Source organism: Leucoraja erinacea, chromosome 16, assembly GCF_028641065.1.
Source record: "Leucoraja erinacea ecotype New England chromosome 16, Leri_hhj_1, whole genome shotgun sequence".
Lineage (NCBI taxonomy): Eukaryota > Metazoa > Chordata > Chondrichthyes > Rajiformes > Rajidae > Leucoraja > Leucoraja erinaceus.
In genome coordinates this window covers 31,603,707-31,629,856 of record NC_073392.1, presented here as the reverse complement: position 1 = coordinate 31,629,856, position 26,150 = coordinate 31,603,707, and the positions used below count along the sequence as shown (strand labels likewise).

Below are 26,150 nucleotides of genomic sequence, written 5' to 3'. Positions count from 1 at the left end.
ATGCACTCGTACAGACACGCATGCACATCTTTGCTCAATCCTTTTCTTATTGGCCTGGATGTTACAGTTTAGAAAATGGACACTCTTCCACTATATGCTAATGCTGTTTCACACACTTACTTCACTAACCCAATGGACAGCTATGAAACGGGGTATTTGAGAAGCAACACTTGTAGAAGGTAATAGAAAATTTAGACTACAGACTTTTCCTGAGACTCCATGCCTTTCTCACTTCCTTGAGCAATGGGTTGAGGCCATATTATCCTTTCTGGCCTCCAATGTTAGAGAAGCTAGCACTGGAATTATCAGAGAGGAGAGTGAGTGGGTCAGTCATGCCAAGAGACTAATCCCTTGTGAAGAATTACTCTTCTTCCACCCACCAATCCTACAGTGGTGTTATTTGTAGCTTGCATGTGACACATCATGTTGTTGAACTTGTTTTTGCATTAGCCTATTCTGAAACATGGAGAGTGTTATTTTATTATATGCTGCCTCATGATCGCTGGATAATTAACTTAAACGTGTGGCTTTTCTCTTACAGCTATCTGAATGATCTTGAAAGGATAGCAAGATCTGATTACATCCCCACCCAGCAAGATGTATTGCGAACAAGAGTCAAAACTACAGGCATTGTCGAGACCCACTTTACTTTTAAGGACCTACATTTCAAGTAAGAATCACGTTATTAAATTTGCCGCCAATGCTCTTGTTTCTGATTAGATTAACAACAAAAGAACTCTGCACAAATCAATAAATTATATATATTTAAGATAGATACATGGTCTCGCATGCCTGAAGATAGATACATGGTCTTGCATGCCTTTTCTCCAATTAAACAAAGAAAAAACTGAAATAATTGTTTTTGGAGCCAAGGAAGAAAGATTAAAACTTAGCACCCAGCTTCAAATGGTAATGCTAAAAACAACAAACCAAACCAGAAACTTAGGAGTAGTCATGGACTCAGACCTGAACTTCAACAGCCACATAAAAACAGTCATAAAGTCAGCCTACTATCACCTAAAGAATATATCAAGGATTAAAGGACTTGCGTCTCAGCAGGATTTGGAAAAACCTGTCCATGCATTTAGCTTCAGCAGGCTCGACTACTGTAACAGTGTCTTTACAGGTCTCCCTAAAAAGTCGATCAGACAGCTGCAGTTAATTCAGAACGCTGCTGCTCGAGTCCTCACTAAGACCAAAAAAGTAGATCACATTACTCCAGTTCTGAGGTCTTTACACTGGCTTCCTGTCTTTCAAAGAATTGATTTCAAAATACTACTGTTGGTTTACAAAGCACTGAATGGTTTAGGGCCAAAATACATTTAGGATCTTCTGCTTAGCTACGAACCACCCAGACCTCTCAGATCGTCTGGGACAGGTCTGCTCTGTGTTCCCAGAGTCAGAACTAAACATGGAGAGGCAGCATTTAGTTTTTATGCACCACATATCTGGAACAAACTCCCAGAAAACTGCAGGTCTGCTGCAACTCTCAGCTCTTTTAAATCTAGACTGAAGACTTTTCTGTTTGCCGCTGCCTTTCAGTAAACAATACAATTTATTAATTACCTGTATTGCACTGTCACTTCTATTCCTGGTTTTATTCTATTTTAAATATTTTATTTGATTGCTTTTAATTTTGTAATTATTTTATCTGAATAATCTAATAATCGTTTTACATCTAAATGTCATTTCATATGTGTTTCTTTCCAATGCTTATAATGTTTTATGTAAAGCACTTTGAATTACATTGTTGTTGAAAGGTGCTATACAAATAAACTTGCATTGCCTTGCCTTGCCTTGAAGCAAGATCTGAATGGTTACTAAGGAGCGTGTCATTGGTTCTAGGAAAGTATCATTGTTCATTTGTCATTGCTTAACTTAAGTTATTTGCTCAACATTTTGTACAGCTATTTATGTTGGAAAATGTTTGTTTTAATGTTCACGCCTTCCTAAATCTTCCTTGGTCAGGGACAATTTTGTGCCGAAAGGGGTGAAAGAGAAACCACTGACTGGTAGGTCTTTGCCAAAGCTGCTTTTCACCTAAGCATTGATTCTTTGAGTACAGCAGATAAACAGTTAATCCAGTAGATTAAAGGATTGGAAAAAAAAGTAGATGGTTGCTATCAGATTATCCTAACGACCCAATGTCCATCAGGGAAGGAAATGTATTAGCCTTGTCTGCTTGCTAATGTGCTTGAAAATCATCTGCTAAAACAGAATTGGCCTATATAGCTGCTATGTAGAAGATAACTTCCCACCTTGGGATACTGGGTGGTAATTAATTGGATTGGATGTCCTTTTTATGGAAATATGAAAAATTCCTGAGGAAATTTGGCAGGATCAACTTTTATAGTATCTCACCGCTTGCATATATTTATCTTCCCTATTGTGTCTTTGTTTTCGGACTCGCCTCTGTCCCCGAGGCATGTCAGTTGCCTCATTTTTTTTAATATCCTGTAAAAGCTGAATACTGGTGGGTTCACAGGAGGTATTTACGTATGACAAGGCGGACAGGCGTTCCCTTCATTTGTTTAAATATCAAAATGTTCAAATGTTGGAAGATTTATGTTTATCCCTTTTCAAAAGCAACATACATTAAATCTGGTCTTGTTAACCTGTATCTCATCAGGTTGGTGATTATTGTTTTATATCCAGAGATATCCAGAAAATAGGTACAGGTCCAACACTGATTTTCCAGCACCCTTGGTTCCTGAGGCTTTCTGAGTTATCCATTTTGCCGGACCAGTAGAGGTCACAGCCTCCGAGAGGAGTACAACATTATCAGAACAGTCCACCTGAGCCGCTAATGGACCGAGATACCGGCCCGCAAAATCGGCCTCGGATGTCTTCTTCTTGCGAATGAAACGTAAACCAAAGAAATAGTTAGATCTCAAGCTGGGTGTTGAGCAGCCCGGCCTCGGATGTCAATTATGGGTACAGCTCTGGCCGGGCCAGAATTCCTGAGTCCCGGCCGCAAGCGACAGATTCGACCCACTGATCAGTGCGGAAGTTCCGATGAGGTCAGGATCGCTCACCTTACCCGGCCTAGGCATCACATTTGTGGGGACTTTCAGGGGGATTTCAGGTGCGCTCTCATGAATTTATTCAGATTGAAGTGGGCACCGGACCATCAGTTTCTGGAAAATCGGTGGTGGACCGGTATTCGCAACAAATTATTCTATTTGAGTATTGCCATCCAATTAATTCAATTCAATTCAATTCAACTTTAATGTCATCGCACAAATACAAGTATCAGTACAACGAAATGCAGTTTTGCGTCAGACCGTAGTAGTTGTACATAAAGAGAAAAGACAAGAAAAAAATAGAAAGAGAGAAGATACAGAATAATCAGGAAATACAGAATGATTAAACAAAGGGGGACGGAGGGACCAGAGAAGTCTATCGTTGGGACTCCGAGTTCAGCAGTGTGATTGTGTTGTGATGTGATTACCAAAAGGCCTCTTTCAATAATAATGGTATGATAATGTCAAATGTTTAAGTAGGGCTCAATTGTGGGAATGGCTTCACAAAAATGGCCCCTGATATAATTGAACCAGGGGAAAGCAATATCGCTGATTGCTCAAAAAAAAAATGAAATGAAATGATTCAATTTATTGTCATTGTCAGTGTACAGTACAGAGACAACGAAATGCATTTTTAGCATCTCCCTTGAAAGGGAGACACAGGGCGTCGCGGTGTGCCCGCGCCTGCCGCCGTAACATTCCATTACAGGCAAAGGTGGGTGAAGTGTCTTGCCCAAGGACACAACGACAGTATGCACTCCAAGCGGGATTTGAACCGGCTACCTTCCGGTCGCCAGCCGAACTCTTAGCCCATTGTGCTATCTCTCGTCCTAAGGGTATATTATCAAATGTCACTGCAGAAAAGAGACTCAATGTTTAGAAGAGGGAAGTTTTATCAAAGTAATGTCCTTGCCCAGTAGCTGGGGTAAAATGCCCAGTGTCCTTCCCAATACTGTGCAGTTAGTAAAGTCCTGCAAATAATGCAATACATTTACTACCCGCTGGCAACTCATTGTAATTGCAGGATCTATCTAAACTTGGTCCACCACTGATTTTCCAGCATCTAAACTTGCATTGCCATTGTGGGTCGTCTTCAGTTTTCAGAATAATTAAGGACTCTGAAGTGGTATACAAAGGAAACTTGAGAACTATTACCATGGCATTTAAAACAATTCACCAGTGTAGCTTGATTGGCCCAAATCATTTATCAATTGTTGTGTCTTTTCAATCAAACCATAACAAGAGACATTTATTGCTTAAAGGAGGTTTAAATTAGTGACCAAATTAGTGACCAATAGTGTGTGTATATATTTGGGTTATTTTCAAGTTATCTATTAGCAATTTGACTAAATCGGGTACAGTTTCCGTGCATCACTTGTTAATGCTGTTTTTTTTTAAATATTGTATTTTCTTAAATCAGCACTATTTTGATTTTCAAAAAAATGTGAGTAAAATTCAGAAGAATTTAGCAAATGGCTGACTTAAATTGCAGATTACATGTAAATATTTCCAGTGGATTAATATAGAATTTATAGCATTTTGTTTAAAGAACTGGGTTAGGAATTAGGACTGATGCATTATTAGTGGTGACTCCATTACCTCTCCACTGTTGCAACTGTAACACACACCACCCGTCACAATTAGCCTTCTTGCATAAACACTTGGAGTGGATTTTATTGGCGAGAAAGTGCCAGAGGAGAGCAGAGGTTTTCAACAATATACAGAAGTGTGTCGGGCAGGGATGTGTATTCCTGGCACAGCAGAGTTGTCTGTGATGCATCTCTAGAATGCATTAAGTCCCTTTTGCTGCACTGATCTGATGAGCACATGCCCTTGGGAATGTATTCACAAGCACATGTACCATAGGTACCAGTGCAACTGAAATTGCTAAATATGACGTTGCATTCTAAAGGCAACAGTGAGCTTGGACAGAAGATAAGGTACTGTTCCTCAACCTGATGTTGGTTTGGGGAATAGTACTACATTATCTGTCTAGACACTGCAGTCTTCAGGGGTCAATATTAAATTCACCAATTTCAGCAAACTCCCTTTTCCTGTATATCAGATCTAGCCAGTTCTGCTGCACAGTTATCTGCAAGATTAACTCAAGGTACTGTCTGCGGCAAGAGAAACATTATCTGCTGGCCATTTTCAGCAATCTCCTCTTTGCTTCAGGTTTCTGACACATGCACTTCACAACTTTAACCTGTCCCTTTGTCTGCTTACTTTCTTTCTCTGGTTGGTGAGCCCACACCTGGATTACTGTGTGTAGTTCTGGGTGCTCAGCGACAGGAAGAATGTCACTAAGTTGGAAAGCGTGCAGGAGAGATTCACCGGGACGTTACATGGGTTTGTGGGCTTAAGATATCGGGAGAGGTTGCAACAGCTGGAGGTATAACGCTTGTCCCTTTACCTTCTCCCTCACCACCACCCAGATATCTGAGCCGTTCCAAGTGTGGTAAAGTTTCACCTGCACTTCCAACATGGTCTGCTGGATTTGGTGCTCAAAATGTGGCCTTCTGCACATCAGTAAAACCGCGCATAGACGAGGTGACCGTTCTGTGGAGCACTGTGCTGTGTACATAACGTGGTGCACTGTGTTCTGCGACATCTGGTTTCATGTCCTTTTAACTCTTTCACACCCCCAACCAACCTGCCTGTCTTCGGCCTTTCTACAGAGGCTGAACTCAAATTGGAAAGAACAACATCTCTGATTCTGCTTGGATAGTTTACAACCCAATGAACATTGAGTTTTCCAATCAGGTAATTCACGGTGCTCTCCTCCCATAAAAGCTGTCCACCTAGCTTTCTTCTTTTATTCAATCTTTTCATCCCCTTCCCCACCTGGCTCCATCTGCTCATCATACCCTCGCCTACCGACTGATTCCTGGGATGTCAGGACTGTCTTATGAAGAAAGACTGGATAGACTTGGTTTATACTCTCTCTTATAGAAACTTACAAAATTCTTAAGGGGTTGGACAGGCTAGATGCAGGAAGATTGTTCCCGATGTTAGGGAAGTCCAGGACAAGGGGTCACAGCTTAAGGATAAGGGGAAATCCTTTAAAACCGAGATGAGAAGAACTTTTTTCACGCAGAGAGTGGTGAATCTCTGGAACTCTCTGCCACAGAGGGTAGTTGAGGCCAGTTCATTGGCTATATTTAAGAGGGAGTTAGATGTGGCCCTTGTGGCTAAGGGGATCAGGGGGTATGGAGAGAAGGCAGGTACGGGATACTGAGTTGGATGATCAGCCATGATCATATTGAATGGCGGTGCAGGCTCGAAGGGCCGAATGGCCTACTCCTGCACCTAATTTCTATGTTTCTATGTTACCACCTTAGTTTAGTTTAGTTTGTTGTCATGTGTACCAAGGTTAAGCGAAATGCTTAATTTGCGTGCTAACCGGTCAGTGGAAAGACTATACATGATTACAATCGAACCGTGCACAGTGTACAGATATGTGATAAAGGGAATAACGTTAGTGCAAGATGAAGTCCTGCAAAGTAAAGTTCTATCCCACCCCCTTCATTCTTCTACATACTGCCAACCTTTTATGTTCCTCTCAATCCTGAGATGGCATCTTGACCCAAAATGTCGACTTACACCTTTTGCCTCCACAGATGTTGTTAAACAGTTAGTTCTTCCATTGCTTTGTTTTCAGTCTGGATCTGGCATCTGCCGTCTCTTTTGTCTTCTGTTTCCTCGGGCTTCTGCTGGAGAGGGCTTTCAGCTCCTATTTTAATTTAGGAGTGTATTTCACACATTGCTCACTCTAAATAAGAATTGTGTGGCGTCTGGCCAAATAATGAACCTTCTTATAATGTAGGCTTCTCCGTCAAATTTTATTTAATGTTCCATTCTCAGCCTCAACGAGTGGCTTGCCAGACTGTTCCAGAAGGCAGTTTAGTCGACCACATAATCCTGGAGTCTGACGTAAACCAGAGAGGAAAGGCAGCAGATTCCCTTCCTGAAAGCTCCTCGGTAAATTGCATGAGTTTATGTAAAAAAATCAATAGTTTCCTGATCATCAATTTTTATCAAAGCTTTTATTCCAAATTGTTTAATTTATTTTAGATCCCCAGATTATCTTGTAGGTTTTGAATCAATGTCACTGGATCCATCATCCAGTTATGCAACCACCCTAACCCATTAACCTTGTGGATTTGCTCTGAATTCCTTCCAGGGGTGAAAAGCCTATTTTTCTTGGTAATTGAAACTTATTTAAGTGGGATCTACCTGGAGCACTGGGACTGCACATTTTCCAGACTAGAAATGAAGGGACTTTTATTTCATGCTGAATTATGATGATCTAGAATGCATGGAAAGTTCAGTGATACTACAGCATAATCTGCAGAACTTCTGATGATTTTAGAATGCCCCGTAGAATTTTATAGTACTGAAATGGTCCTTTAGCACACCAAGTCCATGCTGATCATTTTGCCCATCTACACTAATCCCACGTGTCTGTCTAAATGCTTCCAAAATGAGAAATAGTATCCACCTCCTCTGGCAGCATATTCCTGATATCAATTCCTGATACTAAATAACTTGCCCCTCACATCCCCTTTACAACTCACCTTAAACCTATGACCTATTTTTGATAACCCTGCCAAGGGATAACACTTTTAGCCATTTATCCTATCTATAGATAGACTCAAAATGCTGAGGTAAACCAGCGGGTCAGGCAGCATCTGTGGTGGTAAGGAATAGGAGACATTTCAGTTTGATACCCTTCTTTTCAGATTATTCCTTTCATAATTTTACATACCGGTACTTCTGTCAGGTTACCCCTTGGCCCCCTTTGTGCCAGGGAAAACTCGGTGTAGGCAATTTCCACACATAATTCCAATTGAGGCAACATCTCTGTGAATTAGATTGGTATGTTTAAAATTCCATTTCTTAAGGAAAGGACAATGGGTAGGATAGCTCTTTCAAAGGTCTGGCTCTGGCATAATGGCTGAATGCTGTATGATTTTTCTGCTCATCTATTTTACTGCTTCAGCTGTAATTCAATGTGGATCTGACATTGTTGATTAGTAGACTTCTCCAAGCAGCTAAAGTGCCAAAATGGCCTGATCATGGCATTGCATGAACTACTTCCATGCTGTGCAAGCTGTTTTCCTCATCTTGTTTGGATAACGTTATGTTTTCCCTCATGCCTCCTTGGCATATGTCCATAATGGATCTCTGCTTCGTTTGTTTCTGCTCGTATGAGGGACACATGTAAGGGAACTCTAATCAATGTGCAGCCAGTCCACTATCTGAACTAACTGAGCCTGCTTTCATACTGCGCACTGAGATTAGGGCAAGTATTCAATGGTGGGTGTGTTTAGCGGATGCACTCCGCTAAAGTCATCTTTGGCCATAACCGTTTCCTTTCGAATAGTTTCTGAAAATAAATTCTCAATTTTTGCAAGGAAATTACACAGTAACATTTTGCAGTGTTTGCAGTTCTGAATTGTTTGCCTTTTTTCAGTTCTAGGTAGTGAGATAAATGGAGTAAGCAATATGAAACGAATGATTACATGGCGGACTTGGAATTTGGAATTAAATAGAAAATGCTAGAAAAACAGAGTAAACCAGATGGCATCTGTAGCTAACGTGGAGACACAAGGACCTGCAGATGCTGCAATTGAGCAAAACCCAAAATGCTGGAGTAAATCAGCGGGTCAAACAGCATCTGTGGAGGGAAAGGATAGGCGACGTTTCGGTTCTTGTCATAAGAAGGGTCCCAACCTGAGACATAGTCTATCAATTCCCTCCACAGATGCTGCCTGACCCGCTAAGTTATTCAGACGTAATATTTTGAACAGATCTAATGTTTTGGTCTGTTTAAGAAAGAACTGCAGATGCTGGAAAAATTGAAGGTAGATAAAAAGCTGGAGAAACTCAGCGGGTGAGGCAGCATCTATGGAACGAAGAAATAGGCGATGTTTTGCGTCGAGACTTTTTGGTTTGATATTTTGTGGTTGAAGTTCTGAGAAAGGACCATCACCTTGCAATATTAAATTCTGCTTCTAATTCTGGAGATGCTGCCCAGCCAACTGTCTATTTTCAGCATTGCTGTTTTAAGATTTCCAGAAGCTTTCGTATTTTACTTTGCAAAGCTGAATTAGAATCCTGATCTAGAATGTACAACTTTCGTCTAGCACCACGCTTTTCATTGTTTTAATTTGGTGCCATTATTTATTGTTGTATGCGAGCTTTCCAACAAACTCTGCTGTTCTTTTTGGCAGGTTTATTTCCTCTAGCAGATCAAGCTTATTTAGAATGTTCATCCCCAGCCTGTTGGCATTAAGAATTGCTTTTAGATCTTCAGTAAAAGCTTGAACTTAAACCTCACCTGTAGCAGCAATTGACTGTGGTAACCTTGACTGCCGTCTGGCCTGATCAATTACTGCTATTTGCACTCTCTGGATATTTTGATGTAATCATTGACATGCATTGTTAGTGTACCAGAACAGTTGATAAGTGGGCATTGATGCATACCATGTTGTGATGGACTTTGAAGTGAAAATTAGGGGGAAATTGGGGGAATGTGGGAGGACCAGAGGCCAGAGCCTCAGAATTAAAGGATGTTCCTTTAAGAAGGAGACGAGGAGGAACTTCTTTCGTCAGAGGGTGTTGAATTTGTGGAATTCTTTGCCACAGAAAGCTGCGGAGGCTAAGTTAATGGATATTTTTAAGGCAGAGATAGATATTCTTGATTAGTATGGGTGTCGGGGTTGATGGGGAGAAGGCAGGAGAATGCAGTTCGGAGAGATACATCAGCCATGATTGAATGGCGGAATAGACTTGAATTCTGCTCCCATCATTTATAACCTTATGTCGAACTGTTTGAACATACTAAAGGAATTAAAGGCAAATGGCAAACCTGGTATGGTTGTGGAATTTATTGGCCTGACATGACTTGGTTCCTGGAGATTTGAAATGTAATCGTTGGTCACAGTGTGGTACTGTGGTCCCTGATGCTGGAATATAATTCCCACTAACAGGCAGCGTCAAACATCATGCCCCATACGGAAAATGGCTGAAGAGCATCTGATTGATACTTAGCCTAAGGGAAATACAGGAGGTGGAGATCATGAGACATTGGAGCAGAATTAGGCCATTCGACCTGTCGAGTCAGCCCCGCCATTCGATCACGGCTGATCCATTTTCCCCTCTCAATCCCAATCACCCCGTAACCTTTGACGTCAGAGAACACTGACTGTGTAAAAAATAAATTGATCGTGGATCAAAGTTTTCCGTCCCCAACAGAGATGCCATTGTTCATCTTTAAAACTCACAGCGTGTCTGAATGTTCCTTGCATATTGAAGACTGTGATTATCCCTGATTGTTAAAGCAGAAAAGAAATTCAGAGTTCCTTACCTTGTGGAAAATTAACCTGTTTCTGCACATAAGGATATGCTGGAGTGCAGTGTTTTTTATTGTCATAGGTCCTGAACCGGAACAATGAAATTCCTACTTGCAGCAGCACAACAGATATGTAAACGTAGTACTCACAGTACTCCGTAAACACCCTTGCTGTTGTTTTAGTTTAGATTATTGTCACGTGTAATGAGGTACAGTGGAAAGCTTTTGTTGCGTGCTAGCCAGTCAGCGGAAAGACTAAGCATGATTACAATCTGGTCGTCACAGAAAGATTACTTTTTTTTCTCCACATAACATTACCAGAGGAGACTCGACCCCAAATGTCATCTGTCCATGTTCTTCAGAGATGCTGAGTTACTCGAGCATGCGTGTCTTTTTTCTGCCAGACAGGTGTTTGGTGATATTTCTTTATTATAGATAGAATTCTTCTGTCATCAGCTGTGGAGGTCTTCCTTGGCCTGCCAGTCCCTTTGCGATTAGTAAGCTCACCAGTGCTCTCTTTCTTCTTAATGATGTTCCAAACAGTTGATTTTGGTAAGCCTAATGTTTGGCTGATGTCTCTAACAGTTTTATTCTTGTTTCCCAGTCTCATAATGCCTTCTTTGACTTTCATTGCCACAACTTTGGTCCTCATATTGATAAACAGCAATAAAAGTTTCCAAAGTGATAGAAAGACTGGAGGAAAGACGAGGTCCTGAGAGCTCTCTTATACCTGCATGAAGGAGGCTATTAAACACACCTGAGCAATTACAAATGCCTGTGAAGCCATGTGTCCCAAACATTATGGTGCCTTGAAATGGGGAGACTATAAACACAGCTGTAATTTCTACATGGTGAAAGCAAAATGTATAAAAATGTCCTTTTATAAAATCTGCCAATGTGCACTTTAACCACATGTGATTTTTTTTCCCATTATAATTCTCAAATTGTGAAGTACAGAGACAAATAAATAAATGATTTGTCTTTGTGGAGAGCACTGTAGGTTCACATGGGAAGGAAGAATAGTTAATGTCAATGGAACTTTGTAGACTCACCGTTCGGTGAGGAAGCAAAAGTGGCAACGCTATAATAAAACTGATAGCTTCCTTGGTTCTTGTTCTGTCAATGATTTCCTTTCCCTGGTCATATTGCCGGTGAACCCTATATGCTCCATTCATGACTTTCCCCTCATGGCAGTGATTGTGTTGAATCAAGCACGTCTGAGTCTGCTTTCTCGATATTCAGACTACCGCTTTTTCACAAGAAATTTCAATTAAGCCATGTGTGACTGTTATGTAGGCTTCCACTGACAGTGTGATGTCTGCTAATAGAGATAAACAGCCATAATTACCTTTTTTATCATGACCGTTAATAATTACAGTCGGTCATAAATACATCAATCCTTCTGTTGTCATCTTTTAAAGGAAAGTAGCTTTCTGATGGCATCTGTAATTAACAGCTGATTGAATTGTATAATGGTGTTGAATTTTAAATAGTACATTTATTTAAGTTCCATTCATCTGCTTTTTGCTGAACGCGTTCACACCACAGGCTTGGGCAAATGTATAACCACTGCAAAATAAACAAGAATATCCGTAGAAAATTTGAGTGATTGTCACAAGGTCAAAAGTCTGGGTGTCATCCTTGATAGCAGACTTTCTTTTGAAAAATGCATCAATAATCTCACTCGGTCTGCTTACTTTCATCTCCGCTCTATCCACTGTCTTCGTTCATCACTCTCAACTAACAACACTGCTACTCTCACCCACGCCCTCGTCACCTCCCGTATTGATTATTGTAACTCTCTCCTCTCTGGTTTACCCCACAAGTCCATCCATAAACTTCAATTGGTCCAGAACTCAGCTGCCCGCATTATCACCAGAACGCCATCCACCGAACACATCACTCCCATCCTCAAACAACTGCACTGGCTCCCTGTCCAATACCGCATTGATTTTAAGTTTCTCCTCCTCACTTTCAAAGCCCTCCACAATCTCGCTCCTCCATACCTCTCTGAACTGTTCCAGCCTTACACTCCATCCCAAACTCTCTGATCCTCTTCTTCCTCCCTGCTCTCCACTCCATCTGCCCGCCTGTCCAAGATGGGGCTCGGAGCCTTCACGCCTCTGCCCCTTGCCTCTGGAACTCTCTCCCACTATCCATAGAGTCTCTCCCCACCTTTAAAACCTCCCTCAAAACTCACCTATTCAGACTGGCCTATCCCACGTAACTCCAATTTTTTAAATCAAATTCATGGATATGTTGTTTTGTTTCATTTTATTTTATATATTTGTAATTTGCTTGTTTTAACTGTAAGGTGTTCTGAAAGGTGCCCATAAATAAAATGTATTATTATTATTATTATTATTACAAGGTAAACATGCTATGTTATCTGTTAACCCATAGACTAAGCCTCCATTTTACAACTGTCATTGTTAACCCTTCAGAATAAGGGTTAGTTCATAACGGTTCCAAAGTAGGTAATGAAAACTGTGTTTCATCTTCAACTTTATACTTTAGAGATGCAGCGTGGAAACAGGCCCTTCGGTCCACCGAGATGGCGTTGACCAGCGATCACCTTGTACGCTAACACTATCCTACACACTAGGGACAATTTTATCAAAGCCAATTAACTTACAAACTTGTATGTCTTTGGAAAATGGGAGGAAACTGATGCACCCGGTGAAAACCCATGCGGTCACAGGGAGAATGATTTTGGTAAGCCTAAGTTTTGGCTTCAACAGTCTCTGACAGTTTTATTCTTGTTTCTCAGTCTCATAATGGCTTCTTTGACTTTCATTGGGGAAACTTTGGTCCTCATGTTGATAAACAGCAATAAACGTTTCCAAAGGTGATGGAAAGACTGGAGGAAAGACTAGGTGCTGAGAGCTCTCTTATGTCAGCATTAAGCAGGCAATTAAACACACCTGAGCAACGACATCATGATCATGTGTTGCAACACAGTGTTAATGACGAATGACTAGCCAACACAGTGGTCACAATCCAACATCATCCCTGTCCCCAAATCTGGGAGCCTGAACAAGACTGACAACTATTGTGGCATGTACCTTGGTCAAGGTCTACAACCGCTAGATTCTCAAATGGATTAGGGCTGCTATCGACCCGAAGCTACATTACAATCAGAACGGCTTCAGAGAGAAGAGGAACACGGTCACACAGATCCTTGCCCTTCAAAGAATCATTGAGGAGGTGGAGAATAACAAACTGCCGGCGGTTCAAACCGTCATAGACTTCAAGAAAGCGTTTGACTCGATTCACCGATGCGAATTGATGAGAATTTTGAAGGCTTACGGTATCCCTCCTCGTCTCCTGAGAGCCATTGAGGATATGCACTTGGGCACCACGGCCAGGGTTGTCACCCCGGATGACGAGAGCAAAGTGTTCGAGATCCTCGCGGGGGTCTTACAGAGAGACATGCTGGCACCCTTTCTCTTTGTCATTGTCCTTGATTATGCAATGAGGCAGGCGCTCAAGGAACATGAGGACCTCGGCTTCACAATCACCCCAAGGCGTTTGAGAAGAATCTCTGATGGCATCGGCCTGCTGTCAGACCAGATTAGGGATGCACAGGAGCTACTTGGCAGGGTCGGATAGTGTGCGAGAAAGTGGGCCTTCACCTCAATGCCAAGAAGACGGAGTACATGGCGTACAATGTTGGTGACCAAGAGCCTCTCAAGACCAGTGGCGGTGCATTTCTCAAGAAAGTGGAGGACCAAGTACCTGGGAGAGAGGATGCAGAGCTAGGAGAATGACATCAAGGTCCGGAAAATGCTGGCATGGAAGACCCTCAATAACATGGGAAAAATCTGAAGGTCTCGGATGTCTAAGGGTCTCAAACTGAGATTCTTCCATGCAACTGTAGAGACCATATTATTGTACGGGTGTGAGGCATGGACTCTCACTCGAGCACTGTCCAAGTCTCTTGATGGTACCTGCACCCGAATGCTCAGAAAAGTTCAAAATGTCAGTTGGAGGAACCACATCACCAACGGGGAAATTCCACCTCTGACCGAGAAGATCAGGTCGAGAAGGATGAGGCTCGCTGGTCACTGCCACCGCCACCCACCCATGGAAGACGTGACCCGGGACGGCCAATCAAGACAATGCTGGAGACGTTGATGGAAGACGCATGTGTAGAGGCAAAAGAGGAGCTTTCCAGCTGCATGGAGGACAGAGATGTGTGGTGCGTCCGTCACCGTGCCCGTCGGAAACCAGCACCACTGCGTCGCTAATGTGTTCAACAATTTAATAATGAGCAACTACAAACACCTGTGAAGCCATGTCCTAAACATTATGGTGCCCTGAAATAAGGGGACTGTGTATAAACACAGCTGTAATCTCTATATGGTGAAATCAAAATGTATAAAAATACCCTTGATTAAAATCTGACAATGTGCACTTTAACCACATGTGATTTTTTTTCTATTATGCATCTCAATTGTGGAGCACAGAGGCAAATAAATAAATGATAGGTCTTTGTCCCAAACATTATGGAGGGCACTGTACACTAATTCCTCATCACCATCTCACGGCATCAATGCTATGTGTGCATGATGTCTCCGCTCATAAATGCAATGTGATTCAACCACACTGCATGGCAGAGAGCTCTAGATTCTCTCTAACCCAAGGAAATTATTCATATGTTGAAGAATGTAGAATGAAGATAAGCTATTCAAAATGTCATGTTTTTTTGAGCCATTTGGTTTAAAATGGTCCTGAATTTAAAATTTACAGTCTGGATTCAGTCCCAATGTTTTGTGGTTGGATAAATTGGCACTCTGTCTAATTTATTTACAATGCTGGCCTTGTGCTTCTGAACTGCATGGTGTCGGCTTCTATTTAGTTAACTTCCAGGAATACTTGGGGCTTCAGAAGTTTCATTTTAGATATGGGATGGCACTTCTGTTGCTGTTGCACAACTTCAGTCGCCTGGTTAATCTTGACCTCTAGTACTGTATGTGTGGCGTTTTATGTATCGGTACTTCATGTGGCTGTGGATTTTCTCTCTCATCAAGTAATGAGCATGTGAGAAGGAATTAGCTACTTGGAAATAAATAGGGGAATCAGGCTTGTCAAAATGCTTTGAGAGCCAGTAGGAACCGGGTAGGTCAAATGGCCTCCCACTTTGTTTAAAAAGTACAAAAAAATGAAATTCCAAATTTGTTGGTCTTACTGTGAATTTTTGTGAAGTGTTGAAAAATAAACAAGTGTGACTGAGCAAAGGAAATTTGAACTGGAGCCAGCACCTGTGACAATTGATATTGCTACAGCACAGTGCCCTGTAGTCTTAAATTTGGACCAGAGGAATTATTTGTGTTATTACAAGTTCATGAGTAGTGTGCCTTAATTGCAGGAGACTTCTCAACTCTGTAGCAAGGTCAAATCATTAAAATTGAGTCTTTGTAACATGACTAAAAACCCCTGCTTTGGCAGCACAAGTCGGATTAGATTTCAGTCAAAGCCAGAAAGGCGAGTAAATGACACAAGGGTCTGCATGGGGGCGAGAAATTGAAGGGGGGGAGGGAAGAAACATAAAAGAAACAGCAGGATCAACTTCATGACTACTTTAAATCATATTATATGGTCGTTGGCTTCGGCTATTTATCTTACAATCTGTAGTTTTTAATGCAAAGCCTCAGTAGAATTGGGACATATTTACTTTTGGGAGCATGAAATAAGAATGCGTCGGTTTAATTTACACCTTTAAAGGTTTTCAGATAGAATATTGAATTATTCCACGGTACGTGTTGTAAACAAAGGCATCTGTTGAATTATCAAGGTCTTAACCGCTCCTTGTCACTTTGTTTTTATGTTTGCTCCTGATTAAAGGCAGTTTTAGAGCGTGGAAATTGAACCCCAATCTATTAACCAGATTTATGCTATCAGTGGGAGGTAGCAGTCTAGCGGGAAGAGATGGATAGGAGGTTTTGCTAAATTGTTCTCTGGTTGTATCCATCTGCAGTTTTGAATAAAGAGGCTTGATGAAGAACAGAAACTAAAAAGCATTAGTAAACAGATTAAAATTTAGCATGAAAGAACCATTTTGGGTGTATGTGTTTCCTCCTCTTTAATCTGCCCGGGGAAGTGAACACAAGGCTAGTTCTCTTCCTGTGGAGTCCTACCTTTAGTGGCCTCCTGCCGCCGTATCCTGGTGTATAGGATCAATTTCAGTGACTTGATTGTTATTGCATGTGTCAGCTCGTTGGCCTCCATCGTTCACCCCACCATGACATTCTCGGAATTTGATGTGCGGGGAACTCTGGAAGGAAGGAGCAGAAAAAGGACGGCGGTCAATGCCCTAATGCATGGAGTGGCTTCAAATTTGCTCCTGCTGCAATCAGTAAAATATTCCACCTAATGAAGGCTGTTTTATATGGCGGGTGTGGGAGCACACATGTGTTTTAGGGAAGGAGGTAGGGGAGAAGAGCAAGGAGAAAGAATATGTATTTTCTATTGATGGGAAGTCAGATAGGAAAAGGGTAGTTGGATTGAAAGAGTTTAGAGGGATATGGGCCAATTGCAGGCAAATGGGACTAGCCCAGATTACTGAATTAGGTGGCATGGGCAAGATGGGCCAAAGGGTCTGTTTCTGTGGAATATAATTCTGCCTCTACCAAAATGTTATTTGTTAATAATTCCACTCTAATCTGCATGTATTCCTTGCTGAGATAACGTGCAAAATATGTAAGCCATTAATTATTATTGCAGTGTTGTGTCGAATGAGCATAGACCTGTTGCAACATAGATGGAGCATAATGTTCCCTCTTTGGTTCTCCAGTGCAACTTTCTTTAAATAAAACTTGTGCCTGAAGAAAATGATGAGAACCTTCAGTTCTGTGAATATATGTTCATATTAAAATACGCACAGTCTGACGTAAAACTCTAATGATTTTTGTGTGGAAATGTCAGATGTTCTCAACTGTGTGTTCAATTACAGAAGAGCAAATGTCCTTTGAATTCTCCATATAATGCAATACAGGTGCACAACCTTTTAATCCGAAAGCCTTGGGACCAGACACTTCTCGGATTTCGGAATTTTTCGGATTTCGGAAGAAGATTTTTAGCGTAGATTAGGTAGGTAGCGCGGGCGGCTTGAAAAGTCTGGAGCGGCTACCTCCTCCCCGGAGACCGGGGAATCATTGTAAATCATTGCTTAAATGTTTTAGTCAGTTAGTTTGGAGGGATTTTATGTGGTGGGGGGGTGAAGGGGGAAACTTTAATTCTTAGTCCCCTACCTGGTCGGAGAGGCGGGGAGCGGGCAATGCCTTACCGGGTCGCCGTGCAGTAAGCTCCGGAACGCTGGGGCCAATGACTCCCAACATCGCGGAGCTGGGGCGGCGGGCGTCCAGCCGCGGGCGGCGCCGGTTGGAGCTCCGACCCCGGCGAACTCTACCCCTGGCTGCGCGGCGCTCCAAATCCAGCGCTGCTCCGCGATGTTGGGAGTCGGCGGCGTCGCAGCGCTGGGACACCAGCGGGGAGCGGGCAATGCCTTACCGGGTCGCCGTGCGGTAATCTCCGGAGCGCTGTGGCTGCCGACTCACAACATCGCGGAGCTGGGGCTGCGGGCGTCCGGCCGCGGGCCGCGCTGGATTTGGAGCGCCACGCAGCCAGGGGTAGAGTTGCCGAGGTCGGAGCTCCAACCGGCGCCGCCCGCGGCCGGACGCCCGCAGCCCTAGCTCCGCGATGTTGAGAGTCGGCGGCCCCAGCGCTCCGGAGCTTACTGCATGGCGACCCAGTAAGGCATTGCCCGCTCCCCGCCTCTCCGACCAGGTAGGGGACTAAGAATTAAATTTTGCCCCTTCACCCCCCCCCCCCCCCCCCCCCCCCCCCCCCTTCACATAAAACCCCTCCAAACTAACTGACTAACATTTAAGCAATGATTTACAGATGTTTAAGTTTTTCCCCGGTCTCCGGGGAGGAGGCAGCCGCTACAGTAGTACAGACCTGGGTTGACCGTGGGTCATTTCGGGTCAAGTTTGGCGCCAAACATGAGCTTTGGTGTGCAGATGACATCCTGGAAAAAATGTCCGGTTTTCGGAGCTTTTCGGTTTCCGGAACTCCGGATAAAAGGTTGTGCACCTGTAATATTGATGATTATCCTGATGAATAATATTGATATGAAACCTATTTTGTGTGTGTGTGTCTGTGTGTCTGCTTCATATGAAGATTGATTCGAACAGTTAAAGCTCATTGGGCTCTCGGGTTGTCCTGGGGAACGGCAGTATAGCCTTTGCCATACATCCCTGATGCACAATATCAGTATACCGGAGTAGAGATAAGCCTGAATACTCTTAGTCATAGGGTCATACAGTGTAGAAACAGGCCCATCGGCCCAACTTGCCCACACTGACCAACATATCCCACCTACACTCGTCCCACCAGCCTGCATTAGGCCCATATGCCTCTAACCCTATTCCATGTGGAACAGCATCCCTCTTCCCATCAGAACTGCCCCCTCCATCGACTCTTTTAAGTTGAGACGCAAAACTCATCTTTGCTCTCGAGCCTTTCTTGATGTCCTCTGAGTGAGGGCTATATGTATAATAATAATAATAATAATACATTTTATTTATGGGCGCCTTTCAAGAGTCTCAAGGACACCTTACAAAAATTTAGCAGGTAGAGGAAAAACATGTAAGGGGAATTAAATAAATAGTAGAGACATGACTAGTACACAAAGTAAAGACAGAATACAATTCAAAACACAATATGAGGCAATTAATGCACAGATGAAAAGGGAGGGGGACGTGGGGCTAAGGATAGGCAGAGGTGAAGAGATGGGTCTTGAGGCGGGACTGGAAGATGGTGAGGGACACGGAATTGCGGATCAGTAGGGGGAGGGAGTTCCAGAGCCCGGGAGCTACCCTGAGGGACCGTGAGGGTTGGTAGGGGGAGAGGAGGTCAGTGAGATATGGGGGGGCCAGATGGTGGAGGGCTTTGTGGGTGAGGATCAGGATTTTGTAGGTGATCCGGTGGGAGATGGGATGCCAGTGAAGTTGTTTGAGGACCGGAGTGATGTGATGCCAGGATTTGGTGTGGGTGATGAGTCGGGCGGCTGCGTTCTGGACCAGTTGGAGTTGGTTGATGTAGGTGGAGCTGATGCCAAGGAGAAGTGAGTTGCAATAGTCCAGTCGGGAGGAGATGAAGGCATGGATGAGTCTTTCAGCAGCGGGAGGTGTGAGAGAGGGTCTGAGTTTGGCGATGTTGCGGAGATGAAAGAAGGAGGTTTTAATGACATGGCGGATGTGAGGCTCAAGGGAGAGGGTGGAATCAAAGATCACGCCAAGGTTGCGGGCCTGGGGAGATGGGGAGACAGTGGTGCCATCGATGGTGAGAGTGGGGTTATTGATTTTGCTGAGTGTGGCTTTGGAGCCTATGAGGAGGAATTCTGTCTTATCGCTGTTGAGTTTGAGGAAGTTATGTTGCATCCAGGTTTTTATAGCTGACAAACAGGAGTTGCCATGGGATGTATTTATGTATGTACTTAATCTATGAACCAATGTTGTATAACGTTAGTACCTCCACCAATGTAAAGCACTTTGGTCAACGAGAGTTGTTTTTTAAATGTGCTATAGAAATAAAAGTGACTTGACTTGACTTGACTATCCAAATGCTACGATAGTACCTGCAACTGTTAGTTAATGAGCTTTCTTCAAACTGGATCAAAATGCTGCAATCAGTCTAGTTTAGATTAAAGATACAGCACGGAAACAGGCCCATTGGGTCCGTGCCGACCGACCAGCGACCCACGCACATTAACACTATCCTACACCCACTAGGGCCAATTTTGACATTTACCAAGCCAATTAACCTACAAACCTGTATGTCTTTGGAATTTGGGAGGAAACCGAAGATCTTGGTGTCTTTTTCCATATATACAACAACTGCTCAGTTCTTCCAGAATTTGTTTTGTTTGATTTCAGCATCTGCAGTTTTATTTATTTTCCATTAGGTTTCTTGCTTGCGCACAAGTGGATCATCATCATCATCATCTGCCATTTATCTCTATGATGCCACAAAATAAAGCACACAAAAAAAAGCTTCTTGCCCTATCCTTTCTATTGTTTATTCTAAAAAGGCCACCCTGATTCTCCCCCTCCTAGAATGAACACCCACTTAATTACCTTCTATTCCCACAGCATCTTCCCACACATGAGTAGGAGATACAAACCCTCCCTATTTGCCATTTGGGCCCTCAGCCCTTACCAAATGCAACCAACTGATTACTAGAGCCAGGATTTTGCCATAAGTGCCTTTTCATGGCTTTGGTGATGATTTCAGGAAGATAATGCCCTTTTCACGATTGAGTGCCTAAATCTTTTTTTTGCCGTTTTAACGTAACTTACATGAAAATTCACACCACTGGGGAAGTGGTGATTGGGGAGGAGTAAGTGGGGAAGGGTCCGGTCTTTTCAAACTGGAGTTAAGCTGTGAGTAGGTGTGCAGTGATGGTTGGGGGACCAGGGCTAAGTTTCTGTTTAAACTGCAGTAGAACTCGTTCAGGTCATTGGTCAGCTGACGATTGTCCAAGGAGTGGGGGGTTTTCCACTTGTAGCTTGTGATTTCTTGCAAGCCCTTCCACACTGAAGAAGAGTCATTTGCTGAGAACTTGCTCCTCAAATTCTCAGAGTACCTTTCCTTGGCAGTTCTGATTCCTCTTCTTAGCTTGTTCTTGGCCTGCCTGTAGAGGTCTGTATACCCGTTCCTGTCGGATTTACCCCTGCATGCGTCAAAATGCCTAAAGTCAAGTCAACGCCTTGTAAAAAACTGAATGATTTGGTGAGCGTGTACGGGAGTGATATATTCTCTACAGACAACTGTGTGCTGTTTTGCAACGCATGTGAGAAAGCAGTGAATCGTGAGAAAAAATATTTTATCTCCATGCATGTACAGACAGCCAAACACAAGTTGGCGGCAGAGAAACAGAAGGCAGGAAGGTAGGAAATACGCGTAGGAAATACACATTTACTGCTGGCTCCAATCGCAAATCCGAGTTTTTGAGTGATCTGTGCAACGCATTCATTGATGCTGGAATTCCACCGTGGAAATTGGAAAACAAATCTCTGAGGTTTTTTAGGGAAATACACAGAGGAACATATACCAAACGAGTCATCATTACGGAAAAAGTATGTTGACAGCAACTTCAACATTGTTGTGCAGAAAATTAGAGATGAAGTTGAATGCAACAAAATATGGATCTCAATAGACGAGATCTGATGCTGTGGGGAGATTTGTTGCCAATGTGGTAATTGGTACACTGGAGGCAGGTCAACCATCAAAGGAGTATTTCTTGACATCGGAAGTATTGGAGAAGTCAAAGAGCTGAACTATTGCTCAGTTTTTTACATCTTCACTTAAAGTTCCTGGCGATGTAGGCGAAGACATACAAGGAAAATGTCAGACGGTGATTTTAGCTAACAAAGATCTTGAAGAAATACAAAACATAGCTAAAGTTCTCAAAGGTAGTTGTAATGCACAAGATATTGACATGAATGTAGAGTTTGTAGCTTGTTTCAGGTATGCACCAGTGACCTCAGCTGGGGTAGAAAGACATTTTTCACAACTGCAGCATATTCTCTCTGACAGACGGCACAGTATAACACTTCATAACAAGAGGATTTCAGTTTAGGAGTAAAGAGGTTCTTCTGCAGTTGTATAGGGCTCTGTTGAGACCAGATCTGGAGTATTGTGTACAGTTTTGATCTCCTAATTTGAGGAACGACATCCTTGTGATTGAGGCAGTGCAGCGTAGGTTCTCGAGATTGATCCCTGGGATGGCGGGACTGTCATATGAGGAAAGATTGAAAAGACTAGGCCAGAGAGTTGTGAATTTATGGAATTCCCTGCCACAGAGGGCAGTGGAGGCCAAGTCACTGGATGGATTTAAGAGAGAGTTAGATAGAGCTCTAGGGGCTAGTGGAGTCAAGGGATATGGGTTGAAGGCAGGCAGGCATGGGTTATTGATAAGGGACGACCAGCCATGATCACAACGAATGGCGATGCTGGCTCGAAGGACCGAGTGGCCTCCTCCTGCACCTATTTTCTATGTTTCTATGTAACACCAGATAATTTGAAAAAATGCTGGTAGTAATGTGCAACCAGGCAACTTTGGTCATTTAATGTAGTATACCTTTATATATATATGTTTTAATAAATGCCTTTTTATGGCTTTTTTGTCAATAAATGCCTTTATCATGCTTTTTTTGTAATTTTATTATGCTTTTTTTGCCTGCCTATTTCAGAGATTTTTAGCACATAAACATCTACTGATTATATTGCAGAGTACATCATTCAAAAGATAAACCTTACATTGAGCTTATGACGAACAGTCAGTTTAATTCCCTGTGCAACTCACTCAAATTTCTCGGTCCTCAGGGTCCTAACTGTTCTAATTAACTTGTATGTCACATCTTCCAACTGGGCACATTGCAGCCATCTGGACTCGAAATTGAGATTAATAGTTTTGAATAATTCTGCATTTTTATTTTACAGTTTGTCTGGGCTCAGATTTTCTTCTTTATTTGTCCATATTTTCCTTGACCTGTTATGTATTATCATTTAATCTCTTTTTTTTAATATTATTGCAGTACTTCCCACATTCTGTCTTTAGATTTGCATAGAAATATTGCCAGTTGTGTGGAAAAGTAATTGACCTAAAATATTAACTCTTCTCTTTTCACACATACTGCCCGGATTTCCAAGCATTGACAGCATTTTGGTTTCAGATGTCCATTAGGTTCAATGTTATAGGGTTGTTGAATCGCTAATTACAGGGCTGCCAGAAACCTACAAAAAACCCTTCAGAAAATCAGAATGTTGCCAATACTTGGGAATTAGAACGTGCAGGGAGAGAAGAAAGGATGGCAAGGCTTACAACCATTCTAGACTATACGTCCACAGCATGAGCATGGTTTATTGTACATTTATCAATCATACAAGGTACCTAGGTACTATACTAGCTAACCAGACCATAATGGTGCAAGCCAAAGTATACAGTACAATTGTATGTAGACTTTATGGTACCTTGTGCTGAGGTAGGGATGTGGTTGGAATACAAGGTGGTTCTGAAGCTTCTAAAGATGGTTCTCTGGCTCCTGTACCACCTTCCTGATGGTAGGGAGAGAGAGATGGGACTTTGGCTAGGGTGGTGAGGGTGTTGGATACTAGCTGCTTTCTTGAGATAGTGCTTCCTGTGTGTTCTTTCGAAGGTGGAGAGGTGAATACCTATGATGGACTGGGCAGTGTCTCTATCACCTTCAGCAGACGCCTTCATTCTTGGGCATTTGAATTACTGAACTGGACCACGATGCAACGAGTCAGCAGGCTCTCCATCGGTAGAAGTTGAATAGAGTACTCAGCAACGTGGCAAGTCTCCTCAAATCTCTGAGGAATTGAGACATTGGTGAGCATTCTTTGTGGATGCATCAATATGCTGGTGCCAGGACATCATCAGATGTGCACGCACAGGAACTGGAACCTGGTGCTTCTCCACATTGAAGACTGGTTCACCGGCTCTCTTCTTTCCTTTCCTTGTCAACAATCAGCTCCGTTGACGTGGTAAATTTGTAAACAAGATTATTGTTCGAGCACCACTTGAACAGAATATTAATCTCGCTCCTGTACTCGGACTCGTCATGTTGAAGCTCTTCAAAAGGTGCAGAGAAGGGTGACCAGAATGATTAGAAAAAAACACAAAAAGAGTGCTGGAGTGATTCAATGGGTCAAGCAGCGTGGAAAGGTGGCGTTTCTAATCTATAATACCAGCATCTGCAGTTCCTTGTGTCTATATTTTACCAGAATGATGCATGGATTCGAAGGTATTAGCTGCAAGGGAAGGTTGGCCAGACTTGGATTGTTTTCTGTGGGATTCCAGAGGTTGGGAACAAGCCAGATGGATGTATATAAAATGATGAGATTCATAGATAGGATGGACAGTCGGATCCTTTTTCCCCAGTGAGGGCATAGCTTTAAAGTTAAAGGGGCAAAGTTTAAAGAAGCAAGTTATTTTTACACAAGGTGGTGCGTGCCTGGAATGCGCAGCCGGGAATAGTGGATGAGGAAATATGATAGTGGTGTGAAAAGCATGTGGATATGGAGGGACAAGGATTATGTTCAGATAAGAGTTGGTCTTGGCAACATGTTCAGCACAGACATGGTGGGCCGAAGGGCCTGTTCCTGTGCTGTACTGTTCTATGTTCTTACAATGCTCTCTATACAAATCCAATTATTTCGTGAAATTTTGTTTTGTTTTTTAGGAGAGGATATTGCATGGCCCTTTAAACGCTCAGTGCTTTCTAAAATGCACCGTCATCTGAGACCATAAATTTAGTTTCATATCTTGGCTTTCCTCTTTATTAGCCTGTTCGTCCAGTATTCTCCCAGTGATCTGCAAAGCTTTCAGAGGCATCCTGTGTCTTCAAAAGCAGAGAAAATATGCAGGTTGTTATTATTTTAACAAATAATGATCAGTGAGAAGGGGCCACTGGCAAGTGTAGGTACTGAAAAATGCAACTCCTTTGTCAAATGTAACAATCACACAGTTTCTATGATCCACCCATTTGCTACTGTTGCTGGGGAGCCAAACTTGTGACACTTAATCTTCAATTGTTGGCTTCAACCTTGTATTTTGTTACTGCTCCATTTGCTGCTCACGACTGTATTGTAGGATCTGATTGCAGATGAGTTTTCTATTCCTCCACTGCAATACTGTAAATAACTTCCCACGATCTTACTCAAGAATTGTTATCTTCCACCCTCTCCATACATCCTCAAACAAGTTAAAGTGCTCCTGACAGAACTAAGTTCTAAAAACATACTCGCTCTGCACAGACGTATGATTGTAGAGCATTGTGTAGATTTCAAATAATTGTTGGATAATTTTAGTCCTTCTCCACATGCAGTGGCACGATATTGAAAATTTGACTCTTCATTGCCTTTTGTCAATAGAATTGATGTCTAGAATTGATGCTCCTAAAATGCCATGACAGCTCATGTTGTGCTGTTGGAAGTCTAGCCTATCCTTTGAAAGGGCATGATTTTGGTGGAGATGATCTGCCCGAGGCCAAGTAAGATCAATGAAGAAGACCAGTTTGAGTACGTTAAATGAGAAAGGACCTTTTATTCCTTTATCGACCCAATCAAACTCAAAGTGCAACAGAAGTAATGATGCTCATAAAATACAGCTTTAAGTACACATTGTTCCCGTGTACATTTCACACGGCACAAATCGTTTTCTTGATAACTACTTGACAGTTGTGGAGTCATAGGACGCAAAGTTGCATGTAATTGTATTAACTTTTAGAGCATTTACAAATACTTTTAAATGAAATCAAGTTATACTCTGTAAAATGCATGTGAACGAAAAGAGGCTTGTATCATAAAACATGGTCCAAGCAGCTGATTCAGTTAGTGGTGGAAGGGAGATGATATTATCTGGGTTAATGTTCCATAGCTGGTACATAGACTGCGACAATGGCACTATAAGGGAATCTTTGCACGTGATTTGCACAGATGCGTAGGAACAAATTGCAGATGCTGATTTAAACCGAAGATAGACACAAAAAGCTGGAGTAACTCAGTGGGACAGGCAGCATCTCCGGAGAGAAGGAATAAGTGAGCTTTCGGGTCAAAACCCTTCTTCAGTCTGACCCAAACGGTCACCCATTCCTGAGTTACTTCAGCTTTTTATGTCTATCTTGAATACAGATGCTTTTGACACCCTTTCTGATAATTCAAACATCACTGCACCCTGG

The 26,150-nt window shown here is 42.5% G+C and overlaps 1 protein-coding gene across 2 annotated transcripts in view; it reads left to right on the top strand.

Annotated features, from left to right (window-relative positions):
- LOC129704748 (guanine nucleotide-binding protein G(i) subunit alpha-2) overlaps window positions 1-26,150 on the top strand; it is a 201,870-nt gene that overhangs the window by 148,133 nt on the left and 27,587 nt on the right. For both annotated transcript variants that reach the window (XM_055648063.1, XM_055648064.1), the window contains exon 5: window positions 542-670. In XM_055648063.1, the coding sequence (XP_055504038.1) occupies window positions 542-670 (129 nt within the window). The remainder of the gene's footprint in view (window positions 1-541; window positions 671-26,150) is intronic.